At 41.3% G+C, this 12,635-nt stretch overlaps 1 protein-coding gene, 1 long non-coding RNA gene and 3 other non-coding genes across 7 annotated transcripts; 1 reads left to right on the forward strand and 4 right to left on the reverse strand.

The window, feature by feature from the left end:
* The first annotated feature begins 30 nt into the window (after positions 1 to 30).
* On the forward strand, positions 31 to 9,795 carry LOC135792489 (uncharacterized). Of its 3 annotated transcripts, none has more exons than XM_065303139.1 (5): positions 31 to 270; positions 2,777 to 2,975; positions 3,045 to 6,775; positions 8,055 to 8,208; positions 8,521 to 9,795. In XM_065303139.1, exons 2-5 carry the CDS (start codon positions 2,811 to 2,813, stop codon positions 8,545 to 8,547), a joined length of 4,077 nt encoding a protein of 1,358 aa, XP_065159211.1. In that variant the 5' UTR covers positions 31 to 270; positions 2,777 to 2,810; the 3' UTR covers positions 8,548 to 9,795. The 3 variants fall into 3 exon arrangements, with proteins under 3 accessions (XP_065159211.1, XP_065159212.1, XP_065159209.1); XM_065303140.1 differs by having other exon boundaries at positions 3,045 to 4,007; positions 4,098 to 6,775; positions 8,055 to 9,795; XM_065303137.1 differs by having other exon boundaries at positions 8,055 to 9,795.
* TRNAL-UAA (transfer RNA leucine (anticodon UAA)) lies at positions 7,088 to 7,171 on the reverse strand. The gene has a single exon. It is a non-coding gene; the product is annotated as a tRNA-Leu (tRNA).
* On the reverse strand, positions 7,312 to 7,395 carry TRNAL-UAA (transfer RNA leucine (anticodon UAA)). The gene has a single exon. It is a non-coding gene; the product is annotated as a tRNA-Leu (tRNA).
* TRNAL-UAA (transfer RNA leucine (anticodon UAA)) lies at positions 7,536 to 7,619 on the reverse strand. The gene has a single exon. It is a non-coding gene; the product is annotated as a tRNA-Leu (tRNA).
* A 2,155-nt stretch (positions 9,796 to 11,950) lies between the features above and the next one.
* Positions 11,951 to 12,486, reverse strand: LOC135792495 (uncharacterized). Its single transcript, XR_010548334.1, has 2 exons — positions 12,285 to 12,486; positions 11,951 to 12,230 (listed from the first exon to the last, which is right to left on the reverse strand). It is a non-coding gene; the product is annotated as an uncharacterized lncRNA (long non-coding RNA).
* Positions 12,487 to 12,635: the final 149 nt, after the last annotated feature.

A 12,635-nucleotide genomic window follows, 5' to 3' on the forward strand; every position in this document is an offset into this window, starting at 1 on the left:
TCGACGCCGGACGAGTTTCCCAACGTCGTCGCGTCCGCTCGTGTGGCCCGCTCGCGTATCGCTCCCGCAAGCCAGGACCAAAACGCGTAACGTGTGTGGCGACGCTTCTTGTAAATATTGAATCAAATGTGTACGTCGATTGTACAAAGCATTTCCAGCGCGTATCGGTGCGGAAAATGTGTGTGCTGTTGAGTGCGGTGCTAGTGCCATTGCTGAGCGGCGGGGCGGCCGCAGCCAGGACGTCTCAGGATATCGGCATCGACAAGTCCTGTAAGCACTCCACACCAAACCATCCCTTTTTTAGTAATGCGTTTTACGTAAGACTAACCCAAGCGCAACGTACAGGGTCGTTTACAGAATAATTTACCGTCAAATTTGAATGTGAATGGGGGTGACTGCCAGAATGTCTCAATTCGTACGCATGGCCCAGTTATATTTTATGTACGCACGCATTCCCAAAACAAAATACTCGAACAAACACTAGCAACATCCAAATGTGAGTGATTATTGTCGAAATCAATCAATGCGATACGATCCTCATAGGCCTCGCACGCAAGCGTGCATGTGCAGGTGAACCCTCGCCGCCGGAGGGAAAGTCAAGACGAATCAGGCATGTACAGGTACACAACCGTGACAGTAACATGCAGGTAACACAGAGACGGGTTTATCCTAGATGTATAGGGGGATAGCGCACGTTTGCATTTACATAACGCGCACCAGACCAGACGCCGCCACCGCCAACCACCCCGCAGCACAATTGGAATATTTAAGCACGTATAGCGTGTTATACCAAGCAAATCGTCTATGACTAGCCGCGACAGGGGTCTTCTATGATGGCCGATCGATTTTTGATATTTTTCCATTCGATGCGATGTTTGACTGCCCACTGTCCGATTTAGATGCTCAAAGAGCCACCAAGACATATCAATAACAACACCGGAAATGTCCGTTTGGGGAGCGAGGGAGCGAGGTGTTGCGTTACATAAACGCCACGCGGTTACCGTGTATGTAAAATATTGATGTGAACGCGGACGCCTAAAAATATATCGCGGGCATTAAATACACATAACGTATAATAAAAATTAACGGCGCGCGGAGCATGAAAAATCGCAGGAAGTGTTGGAAATGAGCAATAACAACGAAAAACTAAATTAAGTTTTCTGAAAGTATTACCGGCTTACGGAAAACAATGCAATCAGAAGAAAGAAAAATATACTCGCTTTATTTTATTATGAATAAATGTTATTTATTATTATTACGCACCCTATATATTTTTTGTAATTTTTTTGTGTCTTAAGCTTAGCCTGTAGCGAATCTAAATCTTATCGTGTTTTTCTTCCTGTTATTTCTTGGACCATTTGTTTTTCTCTGCTATTTCCTTTCTTTCCGCCGCCTCTTTGCCGTCGCCGCGAATTACAGTTTTCACAATTTACGAAATGAGAGGGTGCGCTAATAAAATTCAAGGATACTCTACACTCCATACTCTAAAACAAGATCAACCAAAAAGACCAAAAGGAAATGAACATAAAATTTCTTCCTTCTCATTTTATTAATTTGTGCACTTCTTGTTACTGAAACAATATGCGAATCGATTTAATCAGCACAGAATATGAAAATTGCGTCATTCGATTGCAAGATTCAACGCAGCAACGTGTTAATTTCCTGGAAGTGCCTTAACTAAAATTTAGTCAATCAACTTACGCGAATTTTCCAACATTATAAAATATAAAATGGTTTAAGTACCTATTTCAGATACTTAATAACCATCGTGTGCTTTGAGTGCTTCCTGTAACTTTGTGCACCACTTTATAAATCTTCTCGGGCTCCACCTGATTTATTTTCTTTACTTTTATTTAGCTATCTTGTTCATAATTTCTTATCCGCGATGAGATCTACTTTACTCATATTTTATTTTAGTTGGCTTGTTCGTAGTTATCGCGTATTAAAACTAGGAAACTAATAATTTATTCTTGGCTAAACAAAATTTAAAAAAAAAATCAAATAAACAGAATTTTTCATTGCAGACTTTTCATAAAATATTACACAAACCAAAGTAACAATATCCGCTTGATACGGCAGCAACACATGTATACTCGTAGTCAAATCGTAAATAAATGTGAAGCAATTTATTTAATTCCGTAACTGACTTACGAAACGACTGAACATTACAATGCGCTTTACCATGAGGCAGCCCACAGTCCACCCGCTCTCGTTTTGCGTTTTCATTTCCTCTATTTTGTTCTGGCGGGTGGTTATCACACCTTCCCCTCACGTATCATTCTGATTCGTTTTATTTGCATCGGCGTTGCGTCCGGAAGTAGCGCTGTGCCGATTAACAGTCCACATTCAAACTTCGAACGCGCTCGCAATGCATACGAGAGGTGTTCTACCGTCCTATCGCTTCCATCAGGTTTATCTACACCCTCGCACGTACTTATCACATGTGACCGATACGGCTAACTTAACTTTATTTGATTGTATGCGTTGGGACATGCTTGGCTGAATAGTTGCGTTGTATAGGTGCAGAATTAGAACGATTGCTCTGTGTGCCATCATGTGAACGTGTGGGTAGCCGGCGATGCATTAACGATTTAACCCCATTACTGCCTAGTGCCGGTTGTGCACCACATGCTTTGAGCAAATATCCAGATATATAGCGTTTCACGTCACATTAGGCTTATTATGAAATGTAATTACTGCGTGAATTATGCATCGTTGAAATATTGAATGATAAGTTTTTATAAACAGTATTTTTGTGTGTTTTGCACTCACGTAGCAGGAGATCCAAGAGGTAACTTCTAATAAACAAGATGGCCACGTCTCCCCGTGGGGGTAAAGCACCGGCAACTGGTCTGTCTAGTCGGATACATGGTGGAGTCATTGCACCTGGTTTGACTAAACCGGGTACTTCACACCGAAGGCAAAAACGTATGGGACCCGCACCGTTTGCTTCCTTTGAAGACTTATCCGATGAGGTACGTTCTAAAGTAAATTAAAGTAGAAGATTGGATAGGTTATTGTTGTTATAATGTAATGTTTTACAGTTGGATAGTCCTGAAGATAAAAATGCAGCCAACGTTGTTCGCCTGCCTGGAATTAGGGAAGATGCCACCCCATGCTCACCTGCCCCCAGTACAGGTGCTGGAGAAATACGTGCTGAGTTTATTTACACCGGGATAAGTCTAATTGGAGCACCATCAACGCCTACGGTGGCTGGTCGCACGCCGACTAGTCCAACGACCGGTGAGCCCGCCAAGAATACCCTCACCCCCCGCATAGATATCTCCCGAGCGAGTAGCAGTTCACATCACGACAGCAAAGAAAGCACCCCTGATAAGGAAGTTGTCCGAATCGGGCTGGAAGAGGGCGCCGTCGATCTGCGCTCGTCGACAGAGGAGATTGAGTTCGCCGGCGCCGCCGATCCGAGTAAGACCCAGCCTAAAACACCTCACAGGCAACCGCCACCGGTTGCACCACCATCACAACCACCGCCACCGCCACCACCGCGCGTCCATTCACCCCACCACGACCATCAACTGCACGAAGAGTCCTATCACAGTCATAATCGCAAAGACTCGCAGAGCTCCGAATTGGGTCTGTTATGTATATCGGGACGCACGTCACGCCTGAGCAGCATCGGGTCACAGGGGTCAGCGCACAGTCGCGTATCGAACGCGAGTCATTTGTCTGTCGTTTCAGGCACATCGCGTTCACCTTCACCGCACAAGATGCTGCTGGAGACATCGTTCTGCGGTACAAAACCTAAACGGGGTCAATTAAGCATTGACTTGTTTGAGGGTAAGGACCAGGACGAAGGGACCAAAGAGCTGGAGCGCGCGTTACTACAACGAGTACACGATCCCACGCAGGCGCTCATTGCTGAAGGAGTTGATATCACACCACAATCACCCAAGTCCGTTTCACGGTCGCCAATCGTGCACGAACCGGAGGTGATTATCCGGAAAGTGCCAATCGTGCTCTCCCCGCCTCAAAAAGCGGCTTCGCCGGTGAGTACCGCCGACGCGCAAGCGAAAGCGATTCCAAAATCCAAAGCTTTAAGTAGACCTCTAGATAAGGTTACAATTAAAATTGACAAGGCCGCGTCCGTGGAGGATGCTACCGATGACGTGCAGCGTCCCAAGTTACCCAAACACATCGTGTCCGAATCGGGCACGGAGTTCATATACATCCCGCTCAAGGGTCCGCTCCCTGATGACCCGCCTGGCTATAAGGAAAGTTCCTCTGCGCATGCTACAAATGGTGTGCACAGTAAAGTACGGGAAACCAAGTCCGCCAGTGGAGTCAGCTCCAAAGAAGGGAAGGAGCGCGAAAAACGTAAGTCCAAATCTGCGTCACCATCGCCGGCGATGCCTAGACATTATCAGTCAGCCGGGCCTTCTCACGCGCACAGGGGCTCGGCCGACGAGCCCAAATACATCCGCATTCGACTTAAACCCGAACACCTTTATGATGATTTCGATCCCAATGCTCAGAAATCGAGTTCACAAGCAGCAGACGTGCACAAACCTGAATCCCTTAACCTGCAGAGCAAATTTGATGAGATTACGGTATCCCCCGGCCAATCACAGCAGGCCTCCACTACGAAATCGCGATATCTCACGCACGAATCACCCAAACATAAGTCCCCATCGCCGTCGCTGTCGCGCAAATCCTCTTTCGCGTCGCTGTTCAAAAGTCGCGAGACGATAAGTCCGGACTCGCCAACGCCCGCGGGACGCAAACCACGTTCCAAGGAAACGCCCAATCGACGGAGTCGGTCCAAGAGCAGAGATCGTGGCGGAGGTGGAGGTCGTTCCAGCACTGAAAGTATCGACAGCAAAGGCAAATCAATGTTTTCACTCTTCTCGAAGCCGCGCAAGGCGTCCAGCCGCCAGAGTTTGGACCGCTCACCCGGCCCAGATTTACCCAATCTGGAAAACCTAGCTCAAAACATTCAAAACACCTCAAAGAGTAAAAGAACTCATTACGAGTCACCGCTGCAAGGCGAGAGCGTTCGCATTCCGCTACATTCGCCAACCTATTACGAATCGAAAAGTTTCTTCGAAAGTTTCAAGACTTCAAGCCAAGACAGCCAGGAGACTGTAATCGAGGTGAAGACAAACGCAAAGCGTAAGGACGAGCAAGACGAAGGTATAAGCGCGAGTGTGACAAGCGGGACCATCCGCCAAAGCAGCACGAGCAGCGAAAACATTGTGTTCAGCACCAAGTTAGGCAGCAATAATGACATCTTTTCCACAAAGCTGCCCAAACATCAGGAGATCATCGAAACGACGACTGCCATTGTGGAGTATGTAAAAGAACGAGTGACTTCGGATGATGAGGATTTTCTTTCTCGACGCATTAGACTAACATCCGTTGAAAAAGCAAAGGAAAAAGTTGAAACTCCACAAGCGATTGAGGTGCCTAACGAGGTCAAGGACAATGTAGAACAAGTAGTGGACGTAAAAGAACGAAGGATGAGCTCATCGGCCAGCGGCGATTCCCGTAAATTCCGGCTTGAAAAATCAAAGCGCATCGAATCCAACGAGCAATTACCGGTAGTTACTTCCACAGTGAGCATAATCAGCCTATCTCAATCGACCAGCAGCAGTTCGTATATACCGAAAAGCGAGAGCCGAAGTCGGATCGAACTTGATCACAAACACCAAGATGAAGCTGAACCTGTTGCATCCGGCGAGATTTCCCCGGTGTCGATTAGAACCTCTGTCTCAAGAGATTCCTCGCGCGAGAAACCATTCTTGCAGCAACAGAGCTCCGAGGATATTCCTATAATTGCCAAAGAGAAGCTCAAATTAGCTGAACTGAAGAAATCGGAAGAGCATTACTCGTCCGAGTCGGAGCGAGAAACCGACTTCGAACGACGTGAAAAGCCGCGACAGGAAGAACCGCTCCAGGAAATGGAACCGGAAAGAAAAGGCTTAGTTTTACAACAGGATTCATTTGAAGATGAGTTACCTTATATACCGACAACACTGCCACAAGAGCGCTCAATGGCGGTTCCCATCATACCCGTAAAGCAGCGCTCCAGTATCGACGTCAAAACATGCACTATTGAACGTCCACGAAGCACCACACCGATCAAACCCACTTTAGAAGTCTATCGGGATACTGACAAATCGACCCGCATCAGCAAAGTGGAGAAGTTGAAAATCTCTCTCCCCAAACAGGATGAAGCACAGCCCAAAGTCAAATCCCCACGAAGAAAGATCTCAGACGATGGAGGAACATTCAGTGCTCCGGTATCAAGTAAACCAGATTGGTTTGACTTTAGTAAAGCAGATCACGCATCGACATCAGTAACCAATCAAGAGGAACAACCTCCACCACTGCCACCCAAAGGAATGCATAAAGAATGGATCAACTTTGAAGAAATCCCTGAAAAACGCAAAGCTCCAAAACGTATACAAACAATACCAAGTCGAGGAAATATTGAAATCCCTGAAAATTTAGTACAAGCACAAGAAAACGTCATTTACACATATGTCAACCCTGAGGATTGCAAGTGCGAGTGTCACGAGAGACCATTGAGGCAACCACCCCCACCACCAGCACCACCGCCTAAATATGGACAGAAACGAGAGGTGCGTGAACACGCGGAACATTGTAGACAACATCGTGAAGGTGTCAACGACGAGGACGAGGAAGATGATGACCTGCGTGAGGATGAGATGCCTCTGTTGGACGACGACGACGATGAACGAGAAAGAGAGAAAGATCGAGACAGACTGAAGCCGGATAGCCGCAGCGTCATTAGGTATGTAAATTAGTTAATTAAAACACGCCTTGGGTGAGATAGGTGAGATGCACTGAATTAACAGGGGTGTCGCGTACGCCCGTAATATGTAAGGTCCATTTGGGGCGCTGAGAAATGCGCGTAAAATAGGGAGAGTGTAAAGTGTGGAACCATAATGAATGAGAAACTTCTGAAAGCTCCCGTTGTGTTTGTTCGTAGCACTAGGGCTTTAATTATCAACTGGTTTCATAATAGGGTTACTATAAAACAAGATTTGATAGATTTGATCAAATAGGGTTTCAACTTCTAGTAGTTTAGAACTTTAAAACAGATTGTCAGGTGTGGGGTTCGAACCCACGCTCTCTTTCGAGAACCAGAGCTTAAATCTGGCGCCTTAGACCACTCGGCCAACCTGACTTGCCGGATCACCTAAATTGGTAAAAATAGACAAAATTTATAAGGAGATATTGTTTAAAAATGCATAAATTGCTATTTTTATATGATTCACTCTTAGAGGTAATAAAACTAAACCTTGTGAGAGCACACAGCTATAAAGTTGTCAGGTGTGGGGTTCGAACCCACGCTCCCTTCCGGGAACCAGAGCTTAAATCTGGCGCCTTAGACCGCTCGGCCAACCTGACATATTTGGAATTCAAAATTGTTGAAAAGAAACAAAATTTTAAAGCGGATATGGCCAAAAAATGCATAAGCACCTATTTGATCTGATTTATTCGTGAAGGTTATGAAAACAGTTGATCCCGAGAACACAAAACCATAAAATTGTCAGGTGTGGGGTTCGAACCCACGCTCCCCTTCGGGAACCAGAGCTTAAATCTGGCGCCTTAGACCGCTCGGCCAACCTGACTTGCTGCAGTATCAAAATTAGTAAAAAGAAACAAATTTTGAATCAAATATTGATGTAATATGCAAATTTTCTTATTTTTATTCGATTTACTTTTGTAGGAAATAAAAACAAATGATGTGAGGATAATCCACCATAGATCTAATCACTTAGTACTAATTTTTTACTGGTCTTTGACCTTTGATACATCATTAACTAGCCTTGGCTGTAGCATTAGCCCTATCCCATTTCTAATTGATTTACTTCGTTCGTTCATTCGTTATTTGATTAATGCTCACCCGCATCGCATCTACTCGTAAGATGCTAGAATGCTGAGTGTGTTTTCTCTGTGGTACCAGCCATCTGCCACTAATATAAATTAGACTCTTGCTGAGCGGCACGTCCGAATGACGTATGTCTTTAACGAAGGAAAATTAAAGCTGCTTTCGTTTCCTGTAGCGACTCCTCGGTGGACCTCAGCACGGCGTCGCACGCGCACGCAGAAACTGCAAACGGCACGGCCCGCACCGGCGTCGGCACACTCCAGACGCCATTCACGTCTGACCTGGGCGTCTCGTCCGGCAACAGCAACAGATCCAGCATCATATCGCAGGTGACTACCACTACTACCACTACTGCTAAGAGTGCAACCTGTAAGAAGCCCTCTGCGGGTGGCAAGCGCTCCGGCAGGAAATGAAGACGTTTACAAGATTGTCCTGCAACCTGCAACCATCCCCTTTTTCTGTATGAACCTCAGTATCAGATCGATCCGGTGTTTGGCTAATCTAATCGATTTATCGATGTCGTGATGTCGTTAATTGCCTGTTGAATTCTCAGTTTGCTTGTTTCCTTGTTTGATTGGTTTATTGGTACCCACTGAAAGCGAGTGTTGACTAATGAAATTTCGTTATCTCTTCTAAATCAGGACGAGCAGACGCGAACGCCGGATTAAAAGGGGGCAGTAGTGTAGTCCCCGACATGCGCACGGGGGTGTCTAACTCAGCCAAAAAATGCCTTTTCCTCTAATTGTATAAGGGTCACATCAACATCCGAGCGTACACAAACATCAACACCACCAAAATCAACCGAGCGACATTGCAAATAACTCATTCGGCGACCATCACTCACGAACATTTCTTCGTCGGCATCAAGAGACCGGAACAAAATCTCATAACGTGGGTGTTACACACGTATCAAATGCCATAATGACATCGCAATGTCACCACACAAATATACCCACCTACGGATTGAATAAATAAGTGATTCGAGTATTCTGCAACATTGTAAACATTGTACAAAAATCAATGCGAAGCATTTGCGTAAGAAATAATCGAATTTCTATGTCGGAAATCGACGCCAAACTAAACTCCACTGTGTAACGCGTTTAATTAAGTTTCGTTATCAGAAGTTATAGCGCTGTGGTGCAGCGACTTGCGACTTGTTTCACAAAGTAATGATGTAAGCTCGCACCTAATTGTAATGAAATACGAAAACGAAAAGACAAAGCAATCAATTAAATGCGATACTATTTTTAGCCGACGATAGCTTGGTGTGTGTCGAATGTGAACGCTGGCGATAGTTAAAATGAAATTGTACGTTTTTTGATTCATCATTTACCAATACATGTAAATTGACCACCATACTATATCAGAGTGATGTATTCATTTTGGATAATGGTGAAAATCACAGTCACAATCAAATTTTATTGCATTAAGTGTTACAAAAATTTGCAAAAATTCAGATCTTTGGCAAGATGAGTGAAAAGAATTATGAAATTGTTAAATATATATGATCTATCCATCCAACGACAGACAATATACTTTAATTAACCGCATTTGGCTTGTTTTTCGTGATTTTTTAAAACTTTGGGTAAAATATTTTGTAAATTGAAGAATATGCCATCCATTCAGACAATATTATCTTCCTTAAGTAACTTTACACTTGAATTAACATAAAATTTTGTTGTGACTGGATTGAAACAAACAAAAACGTAGACATTGTCGCAATTTTCATGAAATTGTAATTCGAAGTAAATTGTGTTTTACACTTTTGACTAAATTTCAATAGTCGATTGTCAGCCAATAAGATAAACGTAAAATGATAAATGATAAAACCTAAAAACAAGTAGAAAACGTTTATCAGTGAAATAATATCTATTTAATATTTCGATGGCAAGTAAAATTTAAATTAAAAAAAAAAACTGTACACAAAGTAATAAGCCCGCCCGTTTCCTGAACAATAAACGCCTTGAATGTGTCAAGTATGTAAGAATTTAAGAGTTTCTCTATGATTTATAAACAAATTTTACATTTACATACACGCATTTAATATATTTATTAAAATATTTATTAAATCATAATGAAAATTCGATAAATAACAATTTAAAATACGTATTTCGCAAATGCGTAATATTGTCGAAACTATTTTCATCCTATAGAGTTAAAATCAATACTCATTGCATTAAACACTCATCCAAGTTGTTGATAAGCCGAGCTATGAACTATGAAATGTACTTCGACTTACATGTAAGATGAGATTCTCTTGTTACTTGCTAGGCCTACATACAACTACGTTTGATCAATGTTTTTAGCCTGCAAGATTGATGAGTTCGCAAAGTGACATAAAAGTAATGGAATAATGAAATGCACGCGCGAATGCAACAAACATATACAAACACAAATGAGCAAATGGTAAACAAAAAACATGTTACTACATATTATTACAATTATTGTACTTGTTAAATACTATTATAATTATTATTACTTGATTACGATTACAATATTTATACGTAAATTAAGAATTTATTACGATTGTTATCGACTTTATTGCGAACGATACAATGTTGACAAAGGATGAAATTATTACGAAAATAAGTCTCACATAAAAATAAATTTATTACATGGGCAATCAAAGTGTTTGCTTTGCGTTGGGTTTTATAAAAATCGTTGAGGAACCTGAAATCAGAAACTGTGCGTACTGATTTATTCATTATTTTATGCAATGTAATAAAGGATGCTTTTATGTGATACTTATTTTCATCTTTATGATAAATATACTTGCAATTTGTGTAATTCTAAATTTTGGTGAAAGATATCAAGGTACAGTTTTTGTACGAATAACGCCAACAACAAGTATTATTTCATCGACGAATATTCATGCTTAGATTCGTAGAGGTTTAATTACATTTTAATACGTAACAATAATCGTTTGCTTTTTTATATTCAACATTAAATTAATCACTTACGTTCATTTTTAAAGAGATATTTATTTGTACACTGAGTTTTCGTAAATTTGAGCAAAATAATTTCAAAAACATTTGCAATTGCTCAATAAAATAGCCATTGACTGTATTTTGAGTTTACAAATACACATCTCTTTAAAAATAGATTTTGGGTGCTCTAAACTAATAAACAAACTGACTCTACGAAAGCAAAACGCTGAAACATAATCACTGACTTTGTAAACCTGTCAAACTCTGTCAAAGTCTGTATGAACTTCAGTAAGAACTTTGTAAACGTAAACTAACTCGTACAGCTCACAAATCAGAGCAAAACGCAAGAAAATTCTACCGCAAAAATTAACAAAAAGTTAGCTCTTTATCGATTACAAACCCAAATAGCTAAAAAATAGCAATTTATGTAAACTAAAAAGAAGCATTAAACGAAAAGAAAAGAAAAATAGAACGAATAGAGAAAGTATTCAATAAGAAAACAACAACTTTGTAAAGAAATAGCAACAAATGCAAAGATTATTGACTGTTGTTGCTCTTAATCTAATTGTCATAAAACTACTTCGTCTTTTGACGTTTCTTATGATAAACATCGCTCGTAACGAAACATTTTATCATACCGATTGTTAACTACTCGTACACCAAAAGTCGCGTAGTTCTTTTTCATGAAAACACTTCGTACGCGACGCCATTTTACATAAACGAAATCACATTCATAACCGGCCTGCTGGCGACGAAGACATCAATCCTCACAGGATGTGTTTCTGTATAAAGTGTTTTCCGCGAGTGACTTTTTTGCTCCGCTTTCGGTTCCTTGCTGCATAACAGTATTCTCACTTCACTTATCGATAAGTAACATGCATACCTAAGCTAAGTAATAACTTACATATGATACGAACATACACATAACAAGACAACCTATCAAAACCATCATTAATTAAAACAACCCTACTACTCGTACGAACTAATCAATAACATGACGCCTGCACGCGCGGCAAGCGGCGCACGCAAATCAGATGAAATAATAATAAAAAAAAAAAAACTACAAAAAAGAAACAAAAAGCGGACGTTTGTTATCTAGTTTAATGTAAAACTAATAAGTTCTTTACAAATAAAGTAAAACAAATGAAAATCACTTAATGTATTTAAGAGATACAAAAATATGACAGATTTTATTGTACAGTATATTATTAAATACTATTAATATTATCTATAAACTCCAAGAATACTATATGAATGTTTATTAAATTAAAAAGAAAAAATGAAAAATTAAAACCCTTGTGATTTGTTGTTCCTATGCCGAATTATTTGTTTGCGCTGCAGTACGATGTAAAATTGTTACACAATCTTGTCGTGTTTTTATCTTATTTTTATCGCTTGGTTTCCAAACGTTCACTTGCTACTGACTAAAATATTAAAAATACTGCATGCTAGCGACACCTAGCGGTGTTATAACGTACCTTTTATAACTCCAAATCTAAATCTTCTTAATTTTCAATTTAATCCATTATAAAATAACAAAAACCAAAAGAAATAATACTTGAATTTGATTAAACATGTACAATTGCATAAAATGTACACGAATTTATCATTGCTATCGCCTAGAAACTTTAATAAACTACCAAAACTTTGTTTCATTAACATGTATGACGAACCAATGGGCAATCGCCACACAGGTGATTCCACCAACCGTTGCCTACCGGAGCCGGCAACCGAGTTTATAACATAACTGTATCGAATTCCCCACCGAAAGCCAAAAAAATCGCGATTGCTTGCGACCAAAAGTGCGTACGTCGTCAACGAACCGCGCG

The sequence above is a fragment of the Atheta coriaria genome, unplaced genomic scaffold (assembly GCF_025399875.1).
Source record: "Atheta coriaria isolate IRGN ID8LTWV9N9 unplaced genomic scaffold, Caltech_Dcor_3.1 hic_scaffold_5_pilon, whole genome shotgun sequence".
NCBI classification, from domain to species: Eukaryota; Metazoa; Arthropoda; class Insecta; order Coleoptera; family Staphylinidae; genus Dalotia; species Dalotia coriaria.